This window comes from Cucurbita moschata, unplaced genomic scaffold (genome assembly GCF_002738365.1).
Source record: "Cucurbita moschata cultivar Rifu unplaced genomic scaffold, Cmos_1.0 Cmo_Scf00015, whole genome shotgun sequence".
NCBI classification, from domain to species: Eukaryota; Viridiplantae; Streptophyta; class Magnoliopsida; order Cucurbitales; family Cucurbitaceae; genus Cucurbita; species Cucurbita moschata.
The window spans coordinates 3508713-3533367 of NW_019268531.1; the positions used below are offsets into that span (position 1 = coordinate 3508713).

The 24655-nt window shown below is 34.6% G+C and overlaps 4 protein-coding genes and 2 non-coding genes across 7 annotated transcripts; 4 read left to right on the top strand and 2 right to left on the bottom strand.

Moving 5' to 3' along the window:
- The first annotated feature begins 220 nt into the window (after nucleotides 1–220).
- Nucleotides 221–2018, top strand: LOC111453054 (BTB/POZ domain-containing protein At3g09030). The gene is made up of 2 exons (XM_023093995.1): nucleotides 221–1922; nucleotides 1980–2018. The coding sequence occupies exon 1, from the start codon at nucleotides 441–443 to the stop codon at nucleotides 1869–1871; it is 1431 nt and encodes a 476-aa protein (XP_022949763.1). The 5' UTR covers nucleotides 221–440; the 3' UTR covers nucleotides 1872–1922; nucleotides 1980–2018.
- Nucleotides 2019–2594: 576 nt separating this feature from the next.
- On the top strand, nucleotides 2595–5339 carry LOC111453056 (high mobility group B protein 1-like). Its single transcript, XM_023093998.1, has 8 exons — nucleotides 2595–2750; nucleotides 3616–3699; nucleotides 3929–4057; nucleotides 4160–4217; nucleotides 4308–4352; nucleotides 4563–4643; nucleotides 4731–4805; nucleotides 5043–5339. The coding sequence occupies exons 2-8, from the start codon at nucleotides 3632–3634 to the stop codon at nucleotides 5100–5102; spliced, it is 516 nt and encodes a 171-aa protein (XP_022949766.1). The 5' UTR covers nucleotides 2595–2750; nucleotides 3616–3631; the 3' UTR covers nucleotides 5103–5339.
- On the bottom strand, nucleotides 4831–10688 carry LOC111453057 (protein root UVB sensitive 5-like). 2 transcript variants are annotated; one of them, XM_023093999.1, is made up of 7 exons: nucleotides 10533–10688; nucleotides 10143–10205; nucleotides 8536–8560; nucleotides 8255–8313; nucleotides 7990–8087; nucleotides 7825–7896; nucleotides 4831–6583 (listed from the first exon to the last, which is right to left on the bottom strand). In XM_023093999.1, exons 2-7 carry the CDS (start codon nucleotides 10160–10162, stop codon nucleotides 6525–6527), a joined length of 333 nt encoding a protein of 110 aa, XP_022949767.1. In that variant the 5' UTR covers nucleotides 10163–10205; nucleotides 10533–10688; the 3' UTR covers nucleotides 4831–6524. The 2 variants fall into 2 exon arrangements, with proteins under 2 accessions (XP_022949767.1, XP_022949768.1); XM_023094000.1 differs by lacking the exon at nucleotides 8536–8560 and having other exon boundaries at nucleotides 7990–8068.
- Nucleotides 10689–10793: 105 nt separating this feature from the next.
- On the bottom strand, nucleotides 10794–14969 carry LOC111453055 (vacuolar cation/proton exchanger 3-like). Its single transcript, XM_023093997.1, has 10 exons — nucleotides 14619–14969; nucleotides 14462–14529; nucleotides 14348–14376; nucleotides 14069–14259; nucleotides 13132–13350; nucleotides 12378–12503; nucleotides 12145–12261; nucleotides 11980–12033; nucleotides 11681–11888; nucleotides 10794–11213 (listed from the first exon to the last, which is right to left on the bottom strand). The coding sequence occupies exons 1-10, from the start codon at nucleotides 14889–14891 to the stop codon at nucleotides 11152–11154; spliced, it is 1347 nt and encodes a 448-aa protein (XP_022949765.1). The 5' UTR covers nucleotides 14892–14969; the 3' UTR covers nucleotides 10794–11151.
- A 9035-nt stretch (nucleotides 14970–24004) lies between these two features.
- Nucleotides 24005–24077, top strand: TRNAK-CUU. The gene has a single exon. It is a non-coding gene; the product is annotated as a tRNA-Lys (tRNA).
- A 127-nt stretch (nucleotides 24078–24204) lies between these two features.
- TRNAK-CUU lies at nucleotides 24205–24278 on the top strand. The gene has a single exon. It is a non-coding gene; the product is annotated as a tRNA-Lys (tRNA).
- Nucleotides 24279–24655: the final 377 nt, after the last annotated feature.

Below are 24655 nucleotides of genomic sequence, written 5' to 3' on the forward strand. Positions count from 1 at the left end.
TTAATCTTTAAAGAACATTCTTCAAATTCTTCGAGAACTTGGAGAACTCTATTTATTGAGTATTCAAGGAGTATTATGGATTTTGGGCTCGAATAGCCTTCGGCCCAACTGATTGAACTTGGGCCTGGCTGCCCTTTGGGAAGCCTATTTTTTAATTCAATTAATTCAAATGAAAAAAAGCACGTGGAATAATCGAATAAAGCAGGCTACAAAAGACTTGGGCTCGGCCCATTAGGCGTAGAATCATAACTCGCAGTGAAATTATCGAAATATTTACCACACAAGACGACTTTTTACCTTCCATGTCTGGAAATTAATCGCACAGGATAAAAAATACAGGATCGCGATGAAGGGTAATTCCGTCATAAATATTGTTAACCCACCAACAGAATTGCCACCGCCCGGCGCTTATTGAAGCCAGAAGTCAGCGGCTTCCATTAATGGAGGACGAAAATATACAGCTAGCAAATAGAACCCTAAACCAAGAACGTATCAAGCTCAACGTCGGCGGTAAGCTCTTCGAGACCACCGTCTCCACCACACGTTCTGGCGGCCCGGAGTCTCTATTGTATGCTCTATCCAACCGGCCGAGAGACGATCGGAATCCGATTTTCATAGATCGCGATCCAGAGATCTTCTCGGTCCTCCTTTCTCTTCTCCGAACCAACCGCTTGCCTTCATCGGCTCGCCGATTTTCCAAACAGGAACTCTTCGATGAAGCTATCTTCTACGGCATCGAGGCGAATCTCAAATCAGCGATTTCTCCTCCGTCGTTTGACGGCATCGATGCGTCAATCGTCGCGAATATTCGCCCTACTTCCGACGGTGTTGTATCAGCTTTTACGGCGGGCGATGGGGACGGCTCCATCTGGCTTGCTCACGGTGGTCAGATCTCTTGTTACGATCGGAATTTAATCCACGACAGAACGATTCGAACTCACTTGGAGGAAATCACGTCAATCCGCCGCGTTTGGCCGGAGATTGCAGCGTTAGGTTCAGACGCCATTTCCGGTCTTCATTATTACAATTTCTCCAGCGGCCGACACATCGGTTCGACTAACTGGTCAGATCCAAAGGATCCCCGCATCTACAAAGCCAGAGTCACCGCAATCGCCGATTCGCCGACTAATATTTTCGCCGCCTTCGAATGCGCTCACAGAGAGAATTCCGTACTCGTCATCGACCAAACGACTCTCCAAATCACATCTGAACTCGGCCGACAACTCGGATCCTCCGCCAAGAGCACCGTCGCCGGAAAGCTTACGTGGATACCGGAAACCAGCGTACTCTTCGGAAGCTCGGTAACGTGTGGTGCGTTTGGGTACTCGGGCTACGTCAGGCTCTGGGACTCTAGGTCAGGCGACGTGGTTTGGGAGACGAACGAGCCAGGCTCGGGCCGAAGCAGTAGGTTCGGAGACTCGTTCGCTGACGTGGATGTCGACGTGGAATCGATGAAACTGTTCAAAATATGCTCGAAATCGGGGGATTTGGGAGTGGCAGATATTCGTAAATTAGGGGACGACCCGTGGGTATATTTGAAAGACAAGAATCCGGGAATGGGAAACACGGGCAGAAGGGGGAGTGGAAATATCAAAATTCACTGCTTCAGAAAACAGGTTTTGGTGGGGAGAGAAGGAGAGCTGGAGGTTTGGTCGAGAGTGGAAGAAAGAGAAAACGGAGTGGAAGAATCAAAAGATATCGGCGAGGATTTTTACCGTCGAAACTACGTCGACAAGGCGGAGGATTCCGAGAGGGGGATTATAAAGGAAATTGAAGGCGGCGGCGACAGGCTGTTTGTTTCTCGGGAAAATGTTGAAGGCATTGAGGTTTGGGAAACCTCCAAATCATCCGGCGCCGTTTCGATTTTGTGACCCAAAAACCGGTTCGCCCTTCGCAACCGTTCTCATCAGTATTGGGCCTCAATTGGGCAACCGCTCTCATCATTATTGGGCCTCAATTGGGCAACCGCTGTCATCACTATTGGGCCATTGTTCGATCATTTTTTATGGGCCTAGCACCTATTGAGCGATTGTTTTGGGAGTTTTTCGTTTTTCTTTTCTTTAGGGAAAATTCAAATTTCAATTTAAATTTTAAATTGGACTATACAAAATATGAGGTTTTTAGTATTACTTCAATATATATTTATTTATTTACGCGTTAACAATTTAAAAATAAAATATTAACGAAAATTAATAATTTTAAATTTGAATTGTGATGGATATTTATATATTTTTGAAAGAGAAACAAAACCCGTACTTGATCTTACACGTGTGAAACCATGGAAGGTCACTGGACCGAGGGTCCAAATCCCACACGTGTGAGAAGATCGAACGTGCCAGATATTTATTTATATAATATAATCTCTCTTTGTCGCTATCTGTATGGGATCGCTTTGGCGGCAATGATCATTTCCACAAAACCCAAAAGATAATTCCTTTGTGATCATATTCATATATTCTTCCAAAAAATTAGAATATCGGTTACTGGCTATAGCCAGTAAAAGGTCGCTCTTCGGGGGCTCGTGTGGCGGCAATTGTTGCATGTGTTACCGGTAGTTCCGGTTGCTCTAATCAATTTCCTTCTCTCCCCGGGTTCGAATTCAACCCTGGTTCTTTTGAACTCTTTTGTTTCTTCTATCACTCTCTCTCTCTCTCTCTCTCTCTGAGTCTTCGAAATATCTCTGTTGTTGATTCTCTATTCTCTATTTCCTTTCCGATTCCTTTTGGATCGGACGGCTTGGTTCATCGAAGGTAATCGATTCTCAGCTTTCTAGATCTCTTCTCTTCTTTGTTTTTTGTTCGTCGTTCTACTTTTCATCTACTTCTGTTTGTTTTGCCTGCAAAATTATCGTCGGTTGAAGCTAATTTGTTGAGTTTTTAAGGTTGCGTTCGTTTTCTTTTCCTCTATTTCCGTGGAGAATAATCGTTGTTGATCTACATATGTTGTGTTTTTATGTATTTATCATCTTAATAATTGGTACTGGAGTTGTTTAACAACTTCAACGGGAGAGTGAACTGAAGAAGTAGCAGCAAGGGTTCAAGAATTAAGTTATGTTAATTCAATTATATTTTAGGTTTATTTTTCAGTCTAAAGATCTGTCCCCGATTAAACAAGTGATTTTTCATAGTTGTAATACGTAAGAATCTGCCGAGTCTTATTTTCCTTTTTGTATGTACTTTTTACTGTTAATCGTCTGTAGCTGGTTGATGTAGTTAGTCAAATTTAGAGACGGTTTTTTCAATTGAAATTTAGGGATTCTAGTCTTGTTAAGGTCAAATATGTCTCAAGAACATGTATTATTACACTATTGACTTCCACTTGATTTGTTTGCTTCTGGATATTCCTCAATTAATACATATCATTGTTCCTTCTACTTCAACGGTTTCTAGAGGTTGCTTTCACTGCGTTTTTGTACTTTTGGCATGTACTTTTATGTTAACAATCTTGATTTATTGATTCTTGTCAGGACTATTTGAGGTACTGCGCTTTCTTATTTTGCCTCAAATTGTTCTTGTCCTGATTCTCGTGCATGTAGGCTGTTTTTTAAACTATTGCACTTTTTAGTAACTCGCCGTATCATTATACTGCTACTCCATAACTAGTCATTTTGAACAGGCATTTGCCTTGCATAATGAAGAGGCCCAAGGGTAAGGGAACATCAAGGGTCTCCAAAGAAGCTTTGAAGCCAGTGGATGATAGGTAGTTTTTTGCCCATTGTCCCACTAAGTTTTATTAGTCTGATAAAACCTTGCAATTGTTGGGTTAGGATTGTCTGCGATCCATGGCTGGCATCTTTTTTTTGGAGTATCGAATTTCCAGCAAGTTTTTTAGTTCTATTGAAATCTAATATCCACATACTTGGTGGTGTGTATACAGCATTTACAGGAGTTTTGTAGTGACGGATCATAAATATCTCTATTCTTTTCAGAAAGGTTGGGAAGCGAAAGGCTGCCATCAAGGCTGACAAGGGTATCAAACGACCGACAAAGAAAGAATTGAAAGCCTTGAAAGATCCCAACAAACCTAAGAGGCCTCCGAGTGCTTTTTTTGTCTTCCTGTTCGTATTGCCTTTTGCCATTTTGTCTTCAGGCTAAAATCTATTTGTTTGATTTCCTTCATGAAGCAAATTTTCTAATCTTTTTGAAATTTTATATAACAGTGAGGAGTTCAGACAGGAGTACAAGAGGGAAAATCCTAATGTGAAGGCAGTATCTGCAGTATGTGATCTTTGAAATTGTTATAAAGATTCACACAAACTTGAGATGCAAATATACAGTCAATTGTTAACGTTTTCTCCACACCTGCAGGTCGGAAAAGCTGGAGGACAGAGGTGGCAATCATTGACTCATGATGTAAGTAATGTTGTGTATTACATAACAATTCAAGCGGGCTTAAAATGGTTGCCCTCATTTCATTTTTCCTGCATGTATATATGATGTTGATCAAGGAAACTCTGTTTTTAGAGGTGTGACATTTGTATTTTTCTGCCTCTGCAATGATATTTTCTTACCATGGGTGTTGCACAATATTCCATTTCTAATAATAACTGGCTGGGTTGAAAGGAAAAAGCGCCCTATGAAGCTAAGGCGGCTAAGAGGAAGGCTGAATATGAAAAGCTTATGAGGGCATACGACAGCAAGAAGGTAGGCGCGCTCTGTATTTTGTGTATCGATCAAACTTATAAAACTTCACTGCGACAAACGCTTATACATGCTGTTATCTGGGAATAGGCTAGTGAAGCTGATGACGAAGAATTAGAGAGGTCGAAATCTGAAGTGAACGGCGAGGATGAGGCCAGTGAGGAGGTATTTTTGATACATAATAAGCAAATGCTTCAATGCTTGTACATGTCTATTTCAGTTCATATTATGCAAATTCAGATCGTATCTGCTGTTTCATGTGCGCATATTTCATTTTATAAGCCTGCTGATTGTTTGAAGTTGAGAGTAACAAAGTTATGTTCTACCTACTTAGCTTGTTGCATACTATGAATAGTCATTCGCTTCTCTATCAACACATGTTCAATACTCAACTCTTTGCAGGAACATCACGAAGACGATGAGGAGGACGACGACGACGAAGATGATGAAGAGGATGATTAAATTAGAAGCAACTTTCTAACATTTGCAATAGCCAACCCAGCTGCTAGAGGGAGGGAGTAGCTCATGTATGTTCATATCTTCAGTACTTGCGTGCTTTCTGTTCTTTTGTATTTATGTGCAAATGATAAAGTGTTGTATGGCACTTCCGCAATATTACTGTTTAAATGGTCTGCTCCACTCGCATCGCCGTTGTCATAATTTGATAAAATCTTTGGCTATTCTGGCCTTCTGATAACCAACCGAATATTTAAAATTATCAAATCCGTCTTTTGGAAGCTGTAAATCGAGTTTGTCTCTTACTCTCTTGCCTTTTTGCAGTTAGAGAAATACCCTTTTTTTTTTTTAGAACTTTTAGAGAGATCCTCTGAAGCATCCGTGAAAGGTAATGGTCTGTCTAAAGTCGAAGATTATGACAACAATAGTAAAATAAATGTATGGGTTGGAGAATTCCCTTTTTTACATCCTTGAGGCGTTTCTACATAAAAAGTTTACCGCACGTTACTCTAATGGACATGAAAGATAAGTAGCTATTGAGTCATTCGTTCATTAATATGCTTGCAACTTTGCAGATCTCTGATAAAAATATATTTTTGACATTAATGTACAGAAATATTAAACTTGAAATTTCAATTTTGAGGCTCTGATAAATATCTAATTTTAAAACGTTACTTGATATTTCAAAAAATTATAAAATTGTATTAAAAGAATTTCTTACTAATGGTTTTAAGGAAACTTAGACATAGTTGTTATGAATTTCAAGTTTTGAACTATGCTAATTAAATTTTAACATCCTCCGAGCTATAGAATCTATATTAAATGACTCAACGGTGGAAGGAAAAAATGAGACAACAAAAAGGAGAACCTACAAGAATCTAACAGGTTGATTCAGCCACTATGTTGTAGCGGTTGAATAAAAAATAGTGGGGATTTCATGCAAAAATTCAAAGTTTGTGCTGAAATTCGTTGATTGCTCTGTACGAATTTACAATGGAAAAAACTTATGTTCGTTGTAAGATCACTAAAGGAAGGGTTGGTCATAAATTTAGAGAGTTTGCTCCGACACGGAAGGTATTAGCCCCTTACTCATCTCTTCAACATCTAGAAAAAGGTCCTATTAGTTGAGCTCTTTCGTAAAAGCACCATTGGACGGTGGTTCCTCTCTTTTTCTTTTTCCCCCAAACAAAGCGAAAAAAAAAAAAAAAGAGAATCACTTGATTCCCTCACAACAAGGCAGATAAGCAAGGCAGATAAGGGACTTTTTTTCCTTAAGTCCAGTATACGAAAACAATTCCTCCCCACTAAAAAGAGCAATTGAGATTGAATTTCAAGTTCAACAGTGTTGAGAAGATATTAGCCCCTTACTCACCTCTTCAACGTCTAGAAAAATATGCATCATTCTTTCTTCGCATAATATCTACACTGCTATATGGTCCCCTTATGCGAGCCCTTGCTATGACACGAGCTAGAAGCTTCAGATTTATTTATTAGAACAAATAAAAAAATGACTTCATACAATGATCAGGAATTTCTGCGAGGAGAGAAGCAGTGAGACCGAGTGAAAGAAGGTGGCATGTTTTCATTCCCATATACTTTCCAAAACAGAAGCAAAGCCTTGTAACCAAAAAGAAAACGAACACGGGAAACAAGAGAGAAATTGCACGAAGGATCTAGTGGTTCAATTGTGTTCTATGCATTGAAGTGAAAACATTACATATATTTATAGGAAAATAAGAAACTAGCCACTAACATAGGCCACCTTAATCATCCCCACTAATCCATAGGCCACCTCCCTACTAATTAAGAGGCACTGACCTAAATAAGTGCCAGTAACAATAATTAAAGAAAAATATATGGATACCGGTGTGTGAGATCTCGACGGCCTCTTTGTGCCTTTTGTATATCGATATGATAAAAATATGGATACCCGTGTTATTTAGTTAGCGCAAATATTGTTGAGAATTATTGGGAGTGAGTTCCACATTTAGTGGAAGATCATGGGTTTATAAGTGAGAAATACTATCTCTATTGGTACGAGGCCTTTTGGAGAAGCTCAAAACAAAGCCACGAGAGCTTAGGCTCAAAGTGGACAATATCATACCATTGTGGAGAGTTGTGATTTCTAACATGGTATTAGAGTCATGCCCTAAACTTAGCCATGTCAATGGAATCCTCAAATATCGAACAAAGAATTGTGAGCCTCGAAGGTGTAGTCAAAAGTGACTAAAGTGTCGAATAAAGGGAGTACTTTGTTCGAGGGCTCTAGAGAAAGGAGTCGAGTCTCGATTAAGGGGAGGCTATTCGAGAGCTCCATAAGCATCAGGGGAGGCTTATAGTGTACTTTATTCGAGGGGAGGATTGTTGAGGATTATTGGGAGTGAGTCCCACATTGGTTAATTTAGTGGAAGATCATGGATTTATAAGTGAGAAATACTATCTCTATTAGTATGAGGTCTTTTGGAGAAGCCATAAGCAAAGCCACGAGAGCTTATGCTCAAAGTGGACAATCTCATACCATTGTGGAGAGTCATAATTTCTAACAAATATTTGGTTCATGCACAACATGATACACAAATAAGGAAGTTTCAACCTTCCATCAGCAAGATTTGATTTCAGTTTAAGAAACTAATGATGAATGCATAATTGTCAACATAGGTGAGTATTTTTATGCTTTTCAACATAATTTAATTAAAAAAACAGGTACACGACTAGCTGTGTAAAATACCTTCGTAAGATTGCCAAGGGAAGCCATTGGTAGAAAATAGATAGGATGCATGGAGTAGCAAGATCAAAGGTGCTGCATAATAGGTAATTACAATTAAAGGTTTTACAGTTTTAATAGTAAAATCAACATTTCTGTTGTCAAAATTGAGAGATTGGAAAATGGCACCTGTCTGCACTGCCAATGAAGTCTGCATACATGCGCCATTGTTCTGGAACATCATCAAAAAGATTACCAAACCGTCCACCTGGAAAGGATGCAACTCACTGAAAAATTCAATATAATCTTCCATATTATTTTCTCTTTATGTGCAAAGTATCCATTATTAGGCCTTTTTGTGCGTACATATGAACGTATTACATAGATAAGCTCAAAGATTACTCAGTCACGGAGAATGCCAAGAAAATGTTGTGGGAAAAAAACACTTAGAAACATGATGGCAGCATTAGAAGCGGCTTCAGTAGTTCCAGAGAAGGAGCATATACCAACTGCCTGCAAATAGTCAATAAAAGAGTGGTTTAAATAATGTTAATGACCTTTTCTTTTCCATTTTGCGAAGAGAACCCGTTATAATAGAATGAAACTGTACTTTCAGAAACAGTTATCAATTATGTAGAATTTGAGTTTTGAATCATCTAATTATAGGAACTGGATGTGACCAACGCGTGACACATCCATCCAATAATATTAGTGGGGAACTGCAGTATCATGTACCGCAAGTAGTTGTCTGAAACTGATTCTGCAATGAAAATTATATAAAAGTGAGATAGCAGGTATAACTAGATACTACCTGAAAAAAGAAATTGAGATATTACTTTATCGATCATTTTTTCTGATAATCCACCATACTTCCATTGAGAAAAAAAGAAGATGAATACAAAGACATCCAAAATAACCAAGCCAACAAAAAGAGGAATTCCCATTAAGGAACCCCAATCGAGCAAAATGTGAGCGGATAACTGACAAAAGGAATTTGACACCGACGCCCAAAAGAAAACAAAGAACCTAGCAAGGGACCAAACATCCCTACCGTCTTGCTCACCCTTCTAAAGATCCTATTGTTTCTCTCTCCCGGAAAGGCCGATCATCTGGCTGTATAACTACAAACAGCTTGAGCAAACATTAATGGATGTATTTGTCACACGTTGGTCATATCCCAAATGCTCATTGGCTATATGATATGAACTCTTGGCTGTAATCCATATGACAAACAAAAGTACATTCTCATAAAAAGTTTATGGTTTCTTTTCTATCTTCTAGTTGGTGTAAACCCATACAACGTTTACAATTTACGATTCATTACAATTGAAAAGCTTCTTAATAATCTCCTTGAGGTTGCTTGGATTCAAAGAGGGATAATCCAATTGTCCTTTTCATATTTTCTACTCCTTTTCGCATGACAGAACAATTTCTAACTGATGGGAATCAAAAGAGGGAAGAGGAAAACCTAGAAGTACTGGAAAAATCCTGATCTTTGGGAGTGCAAGATTATTGTAGAAAAATTAAATAAGTAAAACGGGATACATCTAGTTGTATGAATCAACTAGAACCCAAATATTCTAGCTTGGAAAACATCACGTAACAAAAAAGTTCAATGAAGAAATATTAATGGGAAAAGTGAGAAAGAAAAAAAGTCCACGCACATTAGGTATCATGTTAGGAATCACGACTCTCTGCAATGGTATGATATTGTCCACATTGAGCATAAGCTCTCGTGGCTTTGCTTTTGGCTTCCCTAAAAGGCCTGTGAGATGTATTCCTTACCTATAAATCCATGATTATTCCCTAAATTAGCCAATGTGGACTCCCTCCCAACAATCCTCAACACCCTTGGGGAAGATAAAATCTTGAATGATATCTGGAAGCCAGGATAATTTAGTTTCCAAAAAATGAGATACTTTGAGACCATTGGATGTCGGAGATGTTTGTTCATCAAAAACAGATGGCAAACGGACTTATCATCCAGAAAATACCTGTTCATGGAATCAAATTTCCCAAAATGAAACTCTTATTGTAGCTATAGGAAGCAGAAAACGGTATACCAGTTCTCAAAATCTACAAACTACGCTGAATACTGATCGTTAATTATCTCAACCATCAGCTTTATCCTAAAAGAAATGTGAACCTCTATCTATCCTCAGGAAGTTTAAGGCAAATTTTTAATTCACATAAAATGGATCAAGCATATAGATTGCTTCAGTAGAGTGATATTAGCAAAACCATAGCAATATGAACGAGAATCATTATATCTATTATAAGAATTTGAAAAGACGAATTCGAGGAATGATTACGTAAAAAGTGAATTCTAAGGCAAACATCACCGGCTTCTTCCCAGCGCCATTTCCGTACTTCTCGCAAAAATTACTCGCTGCTGGCCGTGTACTCTGCAACAAGAAACACAAGACAAAAGTAATACAATCAGATGGAATAACACCGAAAGCATTATCACTAGCAGAGAAACAATCACCACTTCCTCTAAATCGATATTTTCTTTCGCCTCTTGAGATATTAAGACATTTCGTCTCGAACATTTGCCGCTCGCTCAGTATGGAAAGAAATTGATCAAGACTTGGAAAAACTTAAAACATTTCAGGAAGATACGATATATCACATACAAACTACGCTGAACTTCTCTTCATCCATTAATATCCACCAGTTTTCAATATAACAGAACAGAACAATGTAGGGGAACAAAAAAAAAGATCTCGTACCTGCACGATCAACACCGTTCTTTACATTGTCTTCTCCATCGGAAAATCGGTTTAGCTACATAAAATCTGATGACGATTTCGCAGTTTTCCACTGTGCATCAAGCTCAAAGACTCAAGGGAAGGAAAGGCTGCTTCATGCTAGGCGTCCAGACCTACTACGCCCGAGCCGCATTTCAATTCAAATCCTCGATTTTCAAATTGACAGATGGTTTTAAAATTATAATAATAAAATTTAAAGTATAATAAAAAAGGAGAGGAAAATAGAAAGGATATGATTCTCATTACCAACATATTCTTATGATACATGAAAATTCAAACACAACGACGAAAAATGCATATAAAAACACAAATAAAAAAAGCATACAAATATTTATTGCAGATTGCATGCGCTTAATTATTAGCCCACAAACTGCCTTCATCAAACTCCCCATAGTTTGAAATTTTCTAAGCGTTCCACCAGGCAGGCGGCAAGCGTTCGATCCAGGCCAATTCTGATATCAAAGAATTTAATAACAAATCCATTTGATTTTGCTGTTTGGTCCTTCTTTATGACCAGATTTCAAAAGAAACCCCTCTCTCATTTTGCAATTTGACCCACTTAAAAGCATCATATTAGCCTTTAAGCTCTGAAGATTGATTGGTTTGAAGCTTGGAGTCCCAAGTTGGGGGCATTGTTGTCATCTGCATGGGCCAAAAACAAAAATACGTTAATTTAACGACCTAATTTCATTAAAAGTACTCTATACACGCATGTAACAACCCAAACCCATCCGTAGCAGATATTGTCATCTTTAGGGTTTCGCTTTTGTCAAAGTTTTTAAACCAAAACCCACTCCCAGTAGATATTGTCCTCTTTGAGGTTTCCCTTTTAGGCTTCCTATCAAAGTTTTTGAAACACGTATGCAAGGAAGAGATTTTCACACGCTTATAAAGAATGCTTCATTTTCTTCTCCAACCGATGTGGGATCTCACAATCCACCTCCCTTTGAGGCCTAGCGTTCTCGCTGGCACTCCCCTCTCCAAATTAGGTACAAGCTACACACAATTCAAACTCTTCTTAACCCTAAAACTACACGAAAATAGACTATTGAAACCCGTGAACTAAACTCACTCGAACCGAACCCGAACCGTGCAATTTAGTCACTCACCTTCTTGGGTCTTGGAAACAAAGAAGCAAGCAGCAATGATGATGTAGCAGAGGAGAAGAATGAGGCCTTTAATATAGTGAGAGGTTCCATCTTGTAAAGTGAAGGCCGTGGCAATAATGGCCAACCCAAGCGACCCCGTTTCCATGAGGTTAAAGTTCAGGTCCATGTCCACTCCCATTGTCCAAGCAACTATCACACACAGTGGAATCTGCAATTACATATTCTTCAGGGGTCAGTTCGTGTAATTTCAACCTTTTTCCAAGAGGGGTTTGAAGTTTTCAATAATTACACATACGTACCACAAAAAGTGCAATTTGTGTTGCAGATCCCAATGCAACTCCCAAAGATATGTCCTGCAAACAAAATAAAATATTTAATTTTATATTTAATAAATCTCCATAAATTTAATTTTTTAAAAATTAATTGAATTACCTATTCGTGAATTTTTAATTTACGATACTTACCAACTTATTCTTGAAGGCGAATATGATAGCCCCGGCGTGTTCGGCTGCATTTCCGACGATAGGGAGCAAGATTATGCTAAGGAAACTGACCGACAAACCCCACGTAGTAGATGCTTCCTGAAATTAACATAATAAACTTTAGGTTATATTTTAAATTTATTAAAAGAGAAATAAAAAAATATATTTCATTTTTTGCTGAAAAGCCCTTTAAATATACAGTAATTAAAATTTACCTCAATTGTGTTCACAACGTATTCGGACAGCAAAGCAATAAGAAGTGTCATTCCAGCAAGCCATGCAAATGCACTCCAGAATCCGATCACTGCCTCTTCTCCAGAAACGTCGTCGTCTTCGGTTTCCTAATTTTCCAATAATATAATTAAATAATTTAATTCTCACACAATAAAAAAAAACATTTCAATTTTAATAAATAAATGTTTATCTTGGTTCAAAAATCAACCCACCAAGACATTGATTATTATTATAATTATTGTGTGTAATTTTAATAAAATCTTAAAATTAGTTATTTTTACTTAATTTTATAAAATGCGAAACGATCGAAGAAACTGTTATTTTTTAAAATTTATACTCGAGACTATTTTTACGATTTATTAAAAATTTGAAACTAAATTTGAGTATTTAAAAGTAGATAAACGACTATTCTAGTGGAGGATTCGGGACCATAGCATGTCGTAGTGGTTCATTTAGAACCACCAAAACATCCTTAGCCACTAGTCAGATACAAATACATCGCCTTCTTATAATTATAATGTAATAACTTTTTAATTATTTGTCACAATTTTTCTTATTTTTTAACTAAATATTCAAAAATGTACTAACTTTTTACTTGATTTAATTTTGAAAATTAAATAATAATAATAATAATAATGAATGGATGGAAAGGGTGTATATAAACTTAATTTTTTTTTTTTAACTGAATTTTATTAAATAAAAAATAGAATATTAAAGAGAGGAGAAGGAACGTACCTCAGTTTCAAATAATGTCCGGTGAGTCCAGAGTTGGAAGACCAAGTAAGCAATGTAAGCGGCGAGCATTACAATGCTGCTGGCTCTGGACAAGTGGAGGGTGGAGGCGGCGGCCGTGGAGGCGGAGGAGGCGGAGGAGGCGGCGTACCCAAACAATAACGGCAATAGGTGGCACAGTAATGACAGCATCAGCATCAGTGCGTTCACATCCGCTTGCCTCTGTTAAAATTACAAAATTACATATTTAATTATATTTCTATAACCTCTCCTCATACAACTGCATCTCCCTTAATTGATACCATATTAAGCTCTCGCAGGCTTGTTTTGGGCTTCCCCAAGAGACCTCATACCAACGAAGAGAGTATTCCTTAATTATAAACTCATCATCAGTCTCTAAATTAGTCGATGTGGGACTTTCATCATCCAACAGTAGTAACAGATTTCCACACCCTCCACTCATTGGGTCTATTATTTGGCTATGATATTATTATAATAGTTCAACTACACCGTTGGATACATTATCTTCTTTAAGCTTTTCATCACGACTTCTCCCAATATTTTAAAACAGGTATGTTAGACAGAAGTTTCCACCCCATTTGTTCTCCTCTCTAACTCGTATGGTCTTTTTTAGATTTTCACTTCTGGGCTTACTCCAAAGTTTTAAAATGGTCGGTTAGGTTCGACTTTGTCTCCCACGCTTTTTCTAAAGTTTTAAAACGCGTCTGTTAGGGTAGAATTATAAACTCTTTGTTTCCTTCTCCAACTAACGTGGGATCTCACACGCAAGAACATGTTTTAAAACTCGGAGAGTAAGCTCAGAAAAAAAAAAAAAAAACCAAATATAACAATATGTGTTAGCGGTGGACTTAGATGGTTACTTAACGTTAAAATTGATCTAAAAAATTAATATAATGCGAGAGAGAGAGCTGTTACTTACTCTGTCATAACTCTGCTCTTTATTAATGATGCCACCACAGAAGAGAGAGGTGCCAAGAACAAGAAGAAGGTTGGAAAGAACAGAGCCCAAAAGAGAGAACTTCACCACGTCTATCTTTCCTTGTGTGAGCGCCAGAATTGCAATTATCAGCTCCGTCGCATTCCCACATGTTGCATTCAAAAGCCCCCCAACTATATACCAAATTTTTAATTTCATCATTAATTAAATCTATTTTATTTTATAAATAAATAAAAAAAATTAATATAAACGACCGATTACCTGTTGGGCCGGTGAAATAAGCGATTTGCCTTCAAGGACAAATGGAAACAATAAGAGGAAATAAAAGAATAATAATAAATATTTGATATTAATAAAAAGGTCAGAGAAGCTTACTCGGTCAGGAAGCTGACACGTTCAGCCAATGGCGTGAGGCCAAGCAAGCTCAAAGCAAAAATCCACGGCTAAATACATATATTAATTAGTTAATTAATTAAATTAACCAGAACGACATGTCGTTTCACGGGAAATAGAGAGGGATAAGGGTTCTCACTCTTCCAAACCCGAAACTCTGAGCGACAATAGCGAGCGGAATGGCAGGGAAGAGAATGGAAAGTTTAGTTCCCAAAATGACCTCCTGAAGATTGATGAGGAACTTGCGGAGACAGCCGAATTGGATTTTGGAGACGAGGGTTAAATCGGACTTTTTGCGTAGGGAAGAGGAGGACAAGTTGTGGGCAGTTCGGCCATGGCCGTGGCGACTCTCCTTGGTTAAGCGCTTAAGGGTTCCGTTTTCCATGAGCCATGGCTCGGATTGGGAAGCCATGGGTTCGCTTTTTTTGAGGCTGGAAAAAGGGACGAGGAAGATAGAGTTGGCGCTGTTGGTCTCAGATGTTTTCTGAGAGATATGGCGGTAAGATGGAACGCTTTATAGGCTGAACCAAGAACCTTCCGCGAAATTTCGTAACTAACTGCCTACTCTGCCTCATCATATTCTGGGTCCGGTCCGGTCCGGTTTTTCTCGAAATCCATGACAAATTTGTAATATTAAAATATGTATTTTTAAAATTGAATCCTATAAATTTTATTAACTTAAATTAATAAAAACAACTTTATACTTAAAATAACTTTTAAGAATAATATTTTTTAAATATTTATGAAAATTAAAATATTTCAATAATACTCTAAAAGATATTTTTATTGTATTATATTTATAAAATATTCATTAAATTTTAAAAGTAGCATTAAACATTATTTACCTTTGAAAAATAGTTTAAAATTTTGGATATTAATAAATTTTTGAAACGTCGAGATTATTTTTTAAAACATTTTGAAAGTTCAATAGTATTTTTTAAACCAAATGTTAATGACATTAAAACATTCTTTAAATAAATTACTATTGTCATTTAAAACTATTTTTAAAAGTTTAAAAAGACAAAATGCAAAATTTAAGGATATTTTTATTTATTTAGACAAATTTAGATTATATATATATATAACGCTTGCATGTATATATTGAAATGTGAGGTTAAAAGGAAAAAAAAAAGTAGAGAGTAAATTCTTGAAATGATAAGATAAGGAATCACTACAAGGGGAGTAAGATTCGGATTATCTTGTTGATCGAATATCTCAACGCAAGAACACTTGGTTGAGATTCGAATCACTCCACAAGCAAGATTGATCATGTCGAGTTTGAATGATTCTACATGCAACCTAAACTATATAGAATTGTAAAGAAACTTAGTCATTGGCTAAAGGGAGCATAAACGCTCTTTTTACTATATTTTCCAAGTCTACCTACAAATACAACATACATAGCTTTATAAGCCTCAATTTCAAGATGTGTAACATTTATACTTAATAGCCATAATTAACCATTATGTAACTGTAACCTAAAGTAAATAAAAAGTCTTAAAATATATTAATCAAATACAATAACTCTAAATTACTCTAAATTGTAATCTATCCAAAATTTATAACATAAAACTTCATTCTTTTTCAATATGACATGAATTGAAATATCTTTTGATACTTTCAACAATATTTTCTTCACATCTTCATTGAAGTATATTGTATGATTGATATCTTTTGGTTCATATCAAGGTCCGACAAAATATAAAATTTAAGGATATTTTTATTCATTTAGTCAGTTTTAGATTAAATTAATATATATATAATCTTGAGATGTGAGGTTAAAAGGGAAAAGAATTTGGGGCCCATTAAAAAGCATAAAGTGTATTGACTTTATTGCATTTAATAAATAATTGGGCCCTTGATAATAATAATATGATTGAATTACCATGTGAAAGGACAAAATTAGAGCTATAAAGTAACATATAACCAAAAGGGGAAGTTCACGACTACCATATAACTTTCCAATGTTGTAGGACCTAAAAAGGGAATTTTATTCGTTACATTTATTGTCTTATGTAAAATTAAAAACATGTAATGAAAATCCATAAAGTCACCCGCTTTAATTCAATTTTCAAATATTTGAAGTTGGTAGGTTGTTAGAAAAAAATTCATAAATTTACGAGACACAGATGAAAAGGTGATGAAAATGATGGATCTTTTAATATATTTTTATAATAATATGATATTGTCCATCTTTTTTTTATAAGTTCTCGTGACTTTACTTTTTAAATTACCCAAAAGGTATCGTACCAATCGATATAATTCTCCTCTATGTAACAAATGCGAGACCTTGCTTGTACCTAACGATCCTTCTCTCGAACATAATACCACCTCAAGGCTCCTTTCATAGTCCACTGTTAGCAGATATTGTTCGTTTTGGCCCGTTACGTATCGTTATCAGCCTCACGGTTTTAAAACACGTATATTAGGGAAAGGTTTCTACACTTTTATAAGGAATGCTTCCTTCTCTTTTCCAACAGATGTGAGATCTCATAACTCACCTCTCTTAAGGGTCAACGTCCTCATTGGTATATCGTTCAGTGACGGACTCTAATGTCATATTTTCCTCGTGTTTCAATTACGTTTTTATCCAATCTAAGGACCGATACACAAACCTCATTAATTTTGTTTGGAATCTAAGAACATCACCAACACGACTAGGTTTTGACCATAACTTCGATACCAATCGATAACGACAACAAATACTCTAAGTATTTTTACAGTGATGTGATATTGTCCCGTTTGTGCATAAGTCTTCATAATTCTAATTTAACAATTCTCGAAATGTCTCATATCAATAGAGACAATTGTTCTCGTTCATACACGGTGAATCTCTCGTTCATAATTTTGATTAAAGATTTAAAATTAAAATTAAAATTGATTAAAATAGTTTATAAACTAAAATAATATTTTTAATCTAACTTTTCCAATAATGATGATGATACGGATTGTAAAGATTTCTGGTGGAAGAATAAAATCACTCCTGCAGTAAGGCACGTGTTCCAACAGATTTTGAACACCTTCTGGCAGCTTTTTTCTTTTTATTTATTTATTTAATTAACATAAATAATATATTATGTTTTCTTTGTTTATTAGTATTGATAATATTGTTTATGAAAAATAAATAAGTTTGAGAAATATAAAAAAGTTATATTATCTCAAATTTTATAAAAAAATGTCCATAAATATACCAATAAAATGTTGATGATGAATATTAAAAAAAAATCATAAGAACAAATAATAATAATAATAATTAATTTATATTTTATACTTATTTGAAAAATACTCATAAATTTTCAAAAATTTCAACCGTTTAAAAAAAAATCTAAAAATACGATTAAACTTAAAAAAATATTATTACAATTGATTTTAGATGGTTAATACTTTGTTTCAAAAGTACTTTTGAATTTTCAAAATGGTTTAAAGACAGTTTAAATAAAAAAAAAACACATTTAAACTTTTTTTAAATAAATTTTAAAAAAATACATTTACCATTGTACACATTTGAGCTTTTCAAAATAATATTAAAATATTTATAGATAATCTTTGAGGTTTTGATAGACGATTTATACTCACTATATTAACAGTAATAATATTTTGAACTTTTTTTTATAACTGTTATGAGTATTTTCTAAAATGTAACTTTTGAATTCGAGACTGAAAAATGAAGGGTATTAATGAAACTTTTCAAAGTTTAAAGATATTTTTGAAATATTATTAAAAGTTTAATGATATTTTTAAAACAAGATAACAATCATTTGTATTTAAAACTAACGATAATAATATTTTTTAAACTGTTTTTGAAAATTTAATAACATTGTCGAAACTTTGAAAGTTTATGAGTATTTTTTAATTCAGAGAGTTAAGAGTTTCATTTACAAAATATTATAAAATATATACGAAAATAAAATAAGTGCAAATCTTCAATAATATAGTTAAGGATATTATTTTCTTCTTTTGGTAATAATAAAAATAGAAATTCCAGAAGGAACTCGAAATAATGATGAATTTGAAAATATTGCCCCCAAACTCTTAGAAATTAAAAAAAGCAACCCCAAAAATTTGCAAAAAGACCCAGATTTGTTATATATATATATATAGCCAAATATGTTATGACTGCCACCTCACAAATGGACAATACAAAGGAAATTTCGAGGAAGTTTCTTGGGGATTTTCAAATTGACCCCTCAAGAATCAATCATTTCACTTCCGTTCATTTTTAAGGGACACCTCTGCTAAAATTTAAAATATAAAAGCCTATGGGCCAAATTATTTGGGATAATTATATAATTTTATATCCCCATAAAATAAAATTTGAATTAACTATAAATTATTAGTTGAAATTGGCCCGGTCGGCGGAATGATTGGACGTTGGAAATAAATAATATTTAAATATTTAAATTACCAAACAATGATATAAAACATTTTAAATTTACCTTCAAACAATAATTTCTAAATTTTCATAAATTAATTAATTTTGGCCAACGTAAAAAATAATTATAAAATATTAATAAAGAATTTTTAAAAAATATTTATTCCATATATTTCAACAATAATTGGGATTCGCAGAATGTTGGTTGGATTTATTATTATTATTATAAGAGATGGGAATCACATGGGTTTGGGCACGGGAATGTTTAGAAAGCTACTGTGTTTTGTTTTTTTTTTATAAATGAGTTGAACTATGCTCAAATTGATAGTTTACACTAATAATTATAAAAAAAGAAAATCATTTTTAATCTTTTTAGGTCGTTTTTGTCTTTTAACTCCAAAAACGGCCCCGTCCCTCTCTTCTTCATTGCTTGTCTTTTCTAATCATTTCACGTTCTACCCACTTGTTTTGGTTCCCTCTTTCCTCCCATTTATTTCTTCTAAATCAATTGAATCATACTTAAATTGACAGGTTAGATTTATTTGAGGTATATAATTTGAATCAATACTGAGAGGATACAAAATAATTTTTAATATTTTAGATCGTTTTTGTCTTCGGTCCCAAAAAACGGCCCCGTCCTTCTCTTCTTCATAACCATTAACGTGTAGTTATTACATGTGTCAATTTCACACTATTAATGAATATTCTCGATCAAAACAATAAATATGTAATATATTTAAAAAAATAATAATAATAAACGAGCTTCCAAGAAAATTCGTGAATAGTGACGATGATCAGTATAGATAAAGAAGTTGAAGCCATTTTCAAAAAGGACAAAGGGTTGCATGTTACTTGCTACGCTTTCATTTTTTCGTGCCATATAGAATGAACATGTCCCACGAACTCTACATTTTTTTTGTGGTCTAATATTCTTTGGGATTTGATTTCTGACCCGCCCTATGATTTTTTAATTAAAAAATAAACGTGTTTTAATTAATTGAATTACATTTGAGTTAACTATGTAATTAATGTTAGTTAAGTATGGTCGATAATTGCATACATCGACGTTCGTGAATAAAGCCTTAACTATTTAAAAGAATATAATAATGAAAGAAAAAATAAAGTATAACGTCTCACACCCAAGATTTGAAATTTGGATTCGGCACTTGATGACCGTGACATTGCCCTGAAACATGGTTACATTACCTACTTGAAATTTTCAAGTAGTCACTAAATATGTAACAGCTCTAAGCAAAACACGTTTATCTTTATAGTCGTTAAGGTGCACATTGTTAGTATAGATAATAACTTTCAATTCTTTTAAAATTTTGTAGACATTTTATCTTAAGAATCACTCACGTCCCCTTCTTTACTCGAGTATTATACAACAATTATATTTACGTGATTCTCTTGTGCTCGTATAACCCACGAGTGTGAGATTAGAATTTGAATGGTTGAATGACAATGGTCCACAAGAATTTAAGTGAATACTCCATTTTTGTAAGTACTTTCAATCTCCACACATTCGGTCAAAAGAAAAATATATATCATCGATTTAAATGTATTTTAACTCGTTAAAACATATATCTTTGATCTAAGCCGTAGATTTAACAATCCGTTACGAGAAGACGTATCCACCATTGATGGAAGTTAAAGACGATGATTCACAACACAAGTCAATCTGCAGCTCGATTTTTGAGAAAATTTCATAAATCCTCTGCTCGTACTAAAATATATATATATATATATATATATATATATATATTTTTTTTTGGAAGAATGTCAGAGATTCTTCACATTGAGGCCCCTCAATTCAATAAAAATATCAACGAAATTGTACTGAAAATTCGATAATTTGAAATTATTGGTACAATTATGAAGCATTGTAATAATTTGGTTAAAATATCAACTTCACCTTTATATTTTGAAATTTATTTAATTTTAGTGCTTTTAGTAAATATTTAAATTTATTTCCATTTTGTAACTTTTTATTACGACAATTTTTTTATTATTACATAACAATTTTTTAAAAAAATAAATTTAATAAATTAATATTTTATGAAAATAAAAAAAAATCGTTTTTTTCCGTACAAAGGACCGTGAGGTTTGTAATGGGCAAACTGTGGAGTACTCTGAAAAGGACACTGTCAAAGCTTTGGTTTCTGCCATACGGATGGATTTTTGTAGTTTTATGCAGACCTTTATTTATTTATTTATTATTATTATTTTTATTTTCTAGGAGTGATTTTAATAAATAGAAAAAGTAACATAATCTCCATAGTATGATATTGTCGGTAAGCTCTCATGGTTTTACTTTAAACTTCTCAAAAGAACTCATACGAATGAAGATAATATTCCTTGATTATAAGTTTTGAAATAATGTATGAAATTTTACCGGGAATTTTTTATATAAAGGGTATTATAGTATTTTTTTAGATTTTTATGATATAATTATTTTTATTAATTTAATGATAAAAATGAATTTTGACGTCATCAAATTTGGATACTATGGTACTATTTTTCTGTTCAATTTAATAAAGGAAAAAGAAAAAGTAATTGTGGTCATGATACTACGTGTCGTCAAATTGCTTCACAAGACAGGACGATGCATGATCTTTGGTGTCGCTTTCTGCCGCAAGAGATCGAATCCGTGATGAACTTGGGCGACTTGTCGGTTGTCGTATCCTGCGTGAGGCTGACGACTACATGTCGTTACTGCATAATAATTGCTAACGTGGAGATTTGAATCTTTTACCACATCACAGAGAGGCCGTACAATATGAGCTTTACACCCGACTGCCATGTGGATGCCTCTTTGGGGGTCCACGTCATGTGAGATGTATCCTGGAAACTTCCATGAAACTTCCTTTGTCCATGTCACAAACCGAATTCAATAATAATAGTAATAATATATTTCATATAATTTCATATCTCTAAATTTTGATTTTTAAAATGGGGTTTTTATTCATCTAAATTCATTAAATAATGACAATTTTCATATTAATGTACGTATATTTCTGAATTTTTAAATGATTTATTCATTTTTTTTATAGAAAAACCCAATAATAAATTAACATGATAAATTTAAATAATAATAAGTTATTAAGATTTTAAGAAAGCCGATATAGTGAAATCGGTAGACAGGCTGCTCTTAGAAAGCAATACTAGAACATCTCAATTTGAGTCTAAGTAGCGACATGTCATTTTACGACCAATATGTCGTTTTGTAATTGTATGGCTTGAGAAGGTACCATAGAAATGAAAGGACTCCTTATCATTATCACGTTAGGAGATAATAACAGGATCAGAAATTTACTCCATACTTCTAATACTGGAATCATTCCTCTATCATCTAGACATGACTCTCGTGGGTTTAACTAGCATAATTAATTACGATGTTTCAAATGTTTCAACTGAATCAATTACACGATTCAGCAGGATCATAGAAGATTCAACAAACTGAATCAATTATTTTTGTTATCGAACCCAATAGTAAGTATCATTTGAGTCTATCTAGCTTAGTTGGTAGAGCGCAACGCTCTTAACCTTGTGGACGTATATTTCTACAATTTTAAAATTGTTATCGGACTCAATTATATTTCAAAAATTGTCTTATATTATTATTTATTTTTAAAATCTAGAAAATGATGAAGTGGATTTGAGATTGAACCCAATGGTTTGCACAACGTAAGCCTGTCTAGCTTAGTTCGTAGGCAACGCTCTTAACCTTGTGGTCGTGGGTTTCAGCCCCACAGTGAGTGTTTAAAATTTAGAAAATGATGCAATGGACCTGAGATTAAACCCAATGGTTTGCACCATGTGAGTCGGTCTAGCTTCAAACTTTGTCCTATATGATTATTTATTTTTAAAATTTAGAAAATGATACGGTGGACCTGGGATAGAATCCAATGGTTTGCACCATGCGAGCCCGTCTAACTTAGTTGGTAGAGTGCAAGGCTTTTAACCTTGAGCTTGTGGGCTTGAGCCCCGTAAAATGTTGCACTGGACCATAGATGGAACCTAATGATTTGCAGCATGCGAGCTTGTCTAGCTAAGTTGGTAAAGCGCAAGGCTCTTAACTTTGTGGTAGTGGGTTTGTTCCTCATGGTGGGTGTTTGTTTTTTTAAATTTTGTTCTCCTACTATTTCTACAATTTTAAAATTGTTTCGGGCTCAATTATTATCCAAACTTTGTCATATATTATTATTTATTTATAAAATATAGAAAATGATGTAGTGGACCTGAGATCGAACTTAATGGTTTATACTATGTGAGCCTGTCTAGCTTAGTTGATAGATCGTTGGTTTGAACCCTACGGTAGATGTTTGTTTTTTAAAATTTTGTTCTATTATTCAAACTTTGTCATGTATTATTATTTATTTTTAAAATTTAGAAAATAATGCAGTGGACTCGAGATCGAACCCAATGGTTTACATCATGCGAGGTAGTCTAGCTTAGTTGGTAGAGTGTATGGCTCTTAACCTTGTGGTTGTGGGTTTGAGCGTTATAATGGATGTTTGATTTTAAAATTGTTGTCGGGCTCAATTATTATTCAAACTTTGTCCCATATTATTATTTATTTTTTAAATTTAGAAAATGGTGTAGTGGACCTGAGATTGAACCTAATGGTTTGCACCGAGCCCGTCCAGGGAGCGCAAGGCTCTTAACCTAACAATTTTGTTTTTTAAAATTGTTGTCGGACTCAATTATTATTCAAACTTTGTCCTATATTATTATTTATTTTTTTTAATTTAGAAAATGGTGCAGTGGACCTGAGATCGAACCTAATGATTTACATCGTGTGAGTTTGTTTAGCTTAGTTGGTAGAGTGCAAGGCTCTTAACTTTGTGGTCGTGGGTTCGAACCCCATGGGTGGGTGTTTGATTTTAAAATTGTTGTCGGGCTCAATTATTATTCAAACTTTGTCCTATATTGTTATTTATTTTTTAAATTTAGAAAATGATGCAGTGGACCTAATGGTTTGCAGAAGTGAGCCTGTCTAGCTCAGTTGGTAGAGCGGCTCTTAACTTGTTTCAAAATTGTTGTTAGACTCAATTATTATTCAAACTTTGTCCTATATTATTATTTATTTTTTAAATTTAGAAAATGATGTAGTGGACCTGAGATCGAACCTAATGGTTTGCACCATGCGAGCCCGTCTAGCTCAGTTGGTAGAGCGCAAGGCTCTTAACCTTGTGGTCGTGGGTTTGAGCCCCACAGTGGGTGTTTGATTTTAAAATTGTTGTCAAGCTCAATTATTATTCAAACTTTGTCATATATTATTATTTATTTTTTAAATTTAGAAAATGGTGCAGTGGACCTGAGATCGAACCTAATGATTTGCATGATGTGAGCTTGTCTAGCTTAGTTGGTAGAGCGCAAGGCTCTTAACCTTGTGGTCATGGGTTTGAGCCACCATGTTGGGCGTTTGATTTTAAAATTATTGTCGGGCTCAATTATTATTTAAATTTTGTCCTATATTATTATTTATTTTTTAAATTTAGAAAATGATGCAGTGGACCTAAGATCGAACCTAATGGTTTCCACCATGTGAGCCCATCTAGCTCAATTGGTAGAGTGCAAGGCTCTTAACCTTTGTGGTTGTGGGTTTGAGCTCTATGGTGGGTGTTTGATTTTAAAATTTTTGTCAGGCTCAATTATTATTCAAACTTTGTCCTATATTGTTATTTATTTTTTAAATTTAGAAAATGATATAGGGGACTCGAGATCGAACCTAATGGTTTGCACCACGCGAGCCCGTTGTCACGGCCATGCTCGTCCAAGGCGTGTTGCCGGGCTCAATT

What these genes read in the sequence shown, in the direction of transcription:
- LOC111453057 (XM_023093999.1), bottom strand. Translation starts at nt 10,162, where the DNA reads ATGGCGCTGGGAAGAAGCCG. An exon ending in GTTTCAGACAACTACTTGCG is followed by an intron (nt 8,314 to 8,535) that starts GTACATGATACT and finishes GACTATTTGCAG; the next exon opens with GCAGTTGGTATATGCTCCTT. An exon ending in CCCTTGGCAATCTTACGAAG is followed by an intron (nt 6,584 to 7,824) that starts GTATTTTACACA and finishes TTGTTCTAATAA; the next exon opens with ATAAATCTGAAGCTTCTAGC.
- LOC111453054 (XM_023093995.1), top strand. Translation starts at nt 441, where the DNA reads ATGGAGGACGAAAATATACAGCTAGCAAATAGAACCCTAAACCAAGAA.
- LOC111453055 (XM_023093997.1), bottom strand. Translation starts at nt 14,891, where the DNA reads ATGGCTTCCCAATCCGAGCCATGGCTCATGGAAAACGGAACCCTTAAG. An exon ending in AGAGTTTCGGGTTTGGAAGA is followed by an intron (nt 14,530 to 14,618) that starts GTGAGAACCCTT and finishes ATATGTATTTAG; the next exon opens with CCGTGGATTTTTGCTTTGAG. An exon ending in CGTGTCAGCTTCCTGACCGA is followed by an intron (nt 14,377 to 14,461) that starts GTAAGCTTCTCT and finishes TTGTCCTTGAAG; the next exon opens with GCAAATCGCTTATTTCACCG.
- LOC111453056 (XM_023093998.1), top strand. Translation starts at nt 3,632, where the DNA reads ATGAAGAGGCCCAAGGGTAAGGGAACATCAAGGGTCTCCAAAGAAGCT. An exon ending in TTGAAGCCAGTGGATGATAG is followed by an intron (nt 3,700 to 3,928) that starts GTAGTTTTTTGC and finishes TATTCTTTTCAG; the next exon opens with AAAGGTTGGGAAGCGAAAGG. An exon ending in GGGCATACGACAGCAAGAAG is followed by an intron (nt 4,644 to 4,730) that starts GTAGGCGCGCTC and finishes ATCTGGGAATAG; the next exon opens with GCTAGTGAAGCTGATGACGA.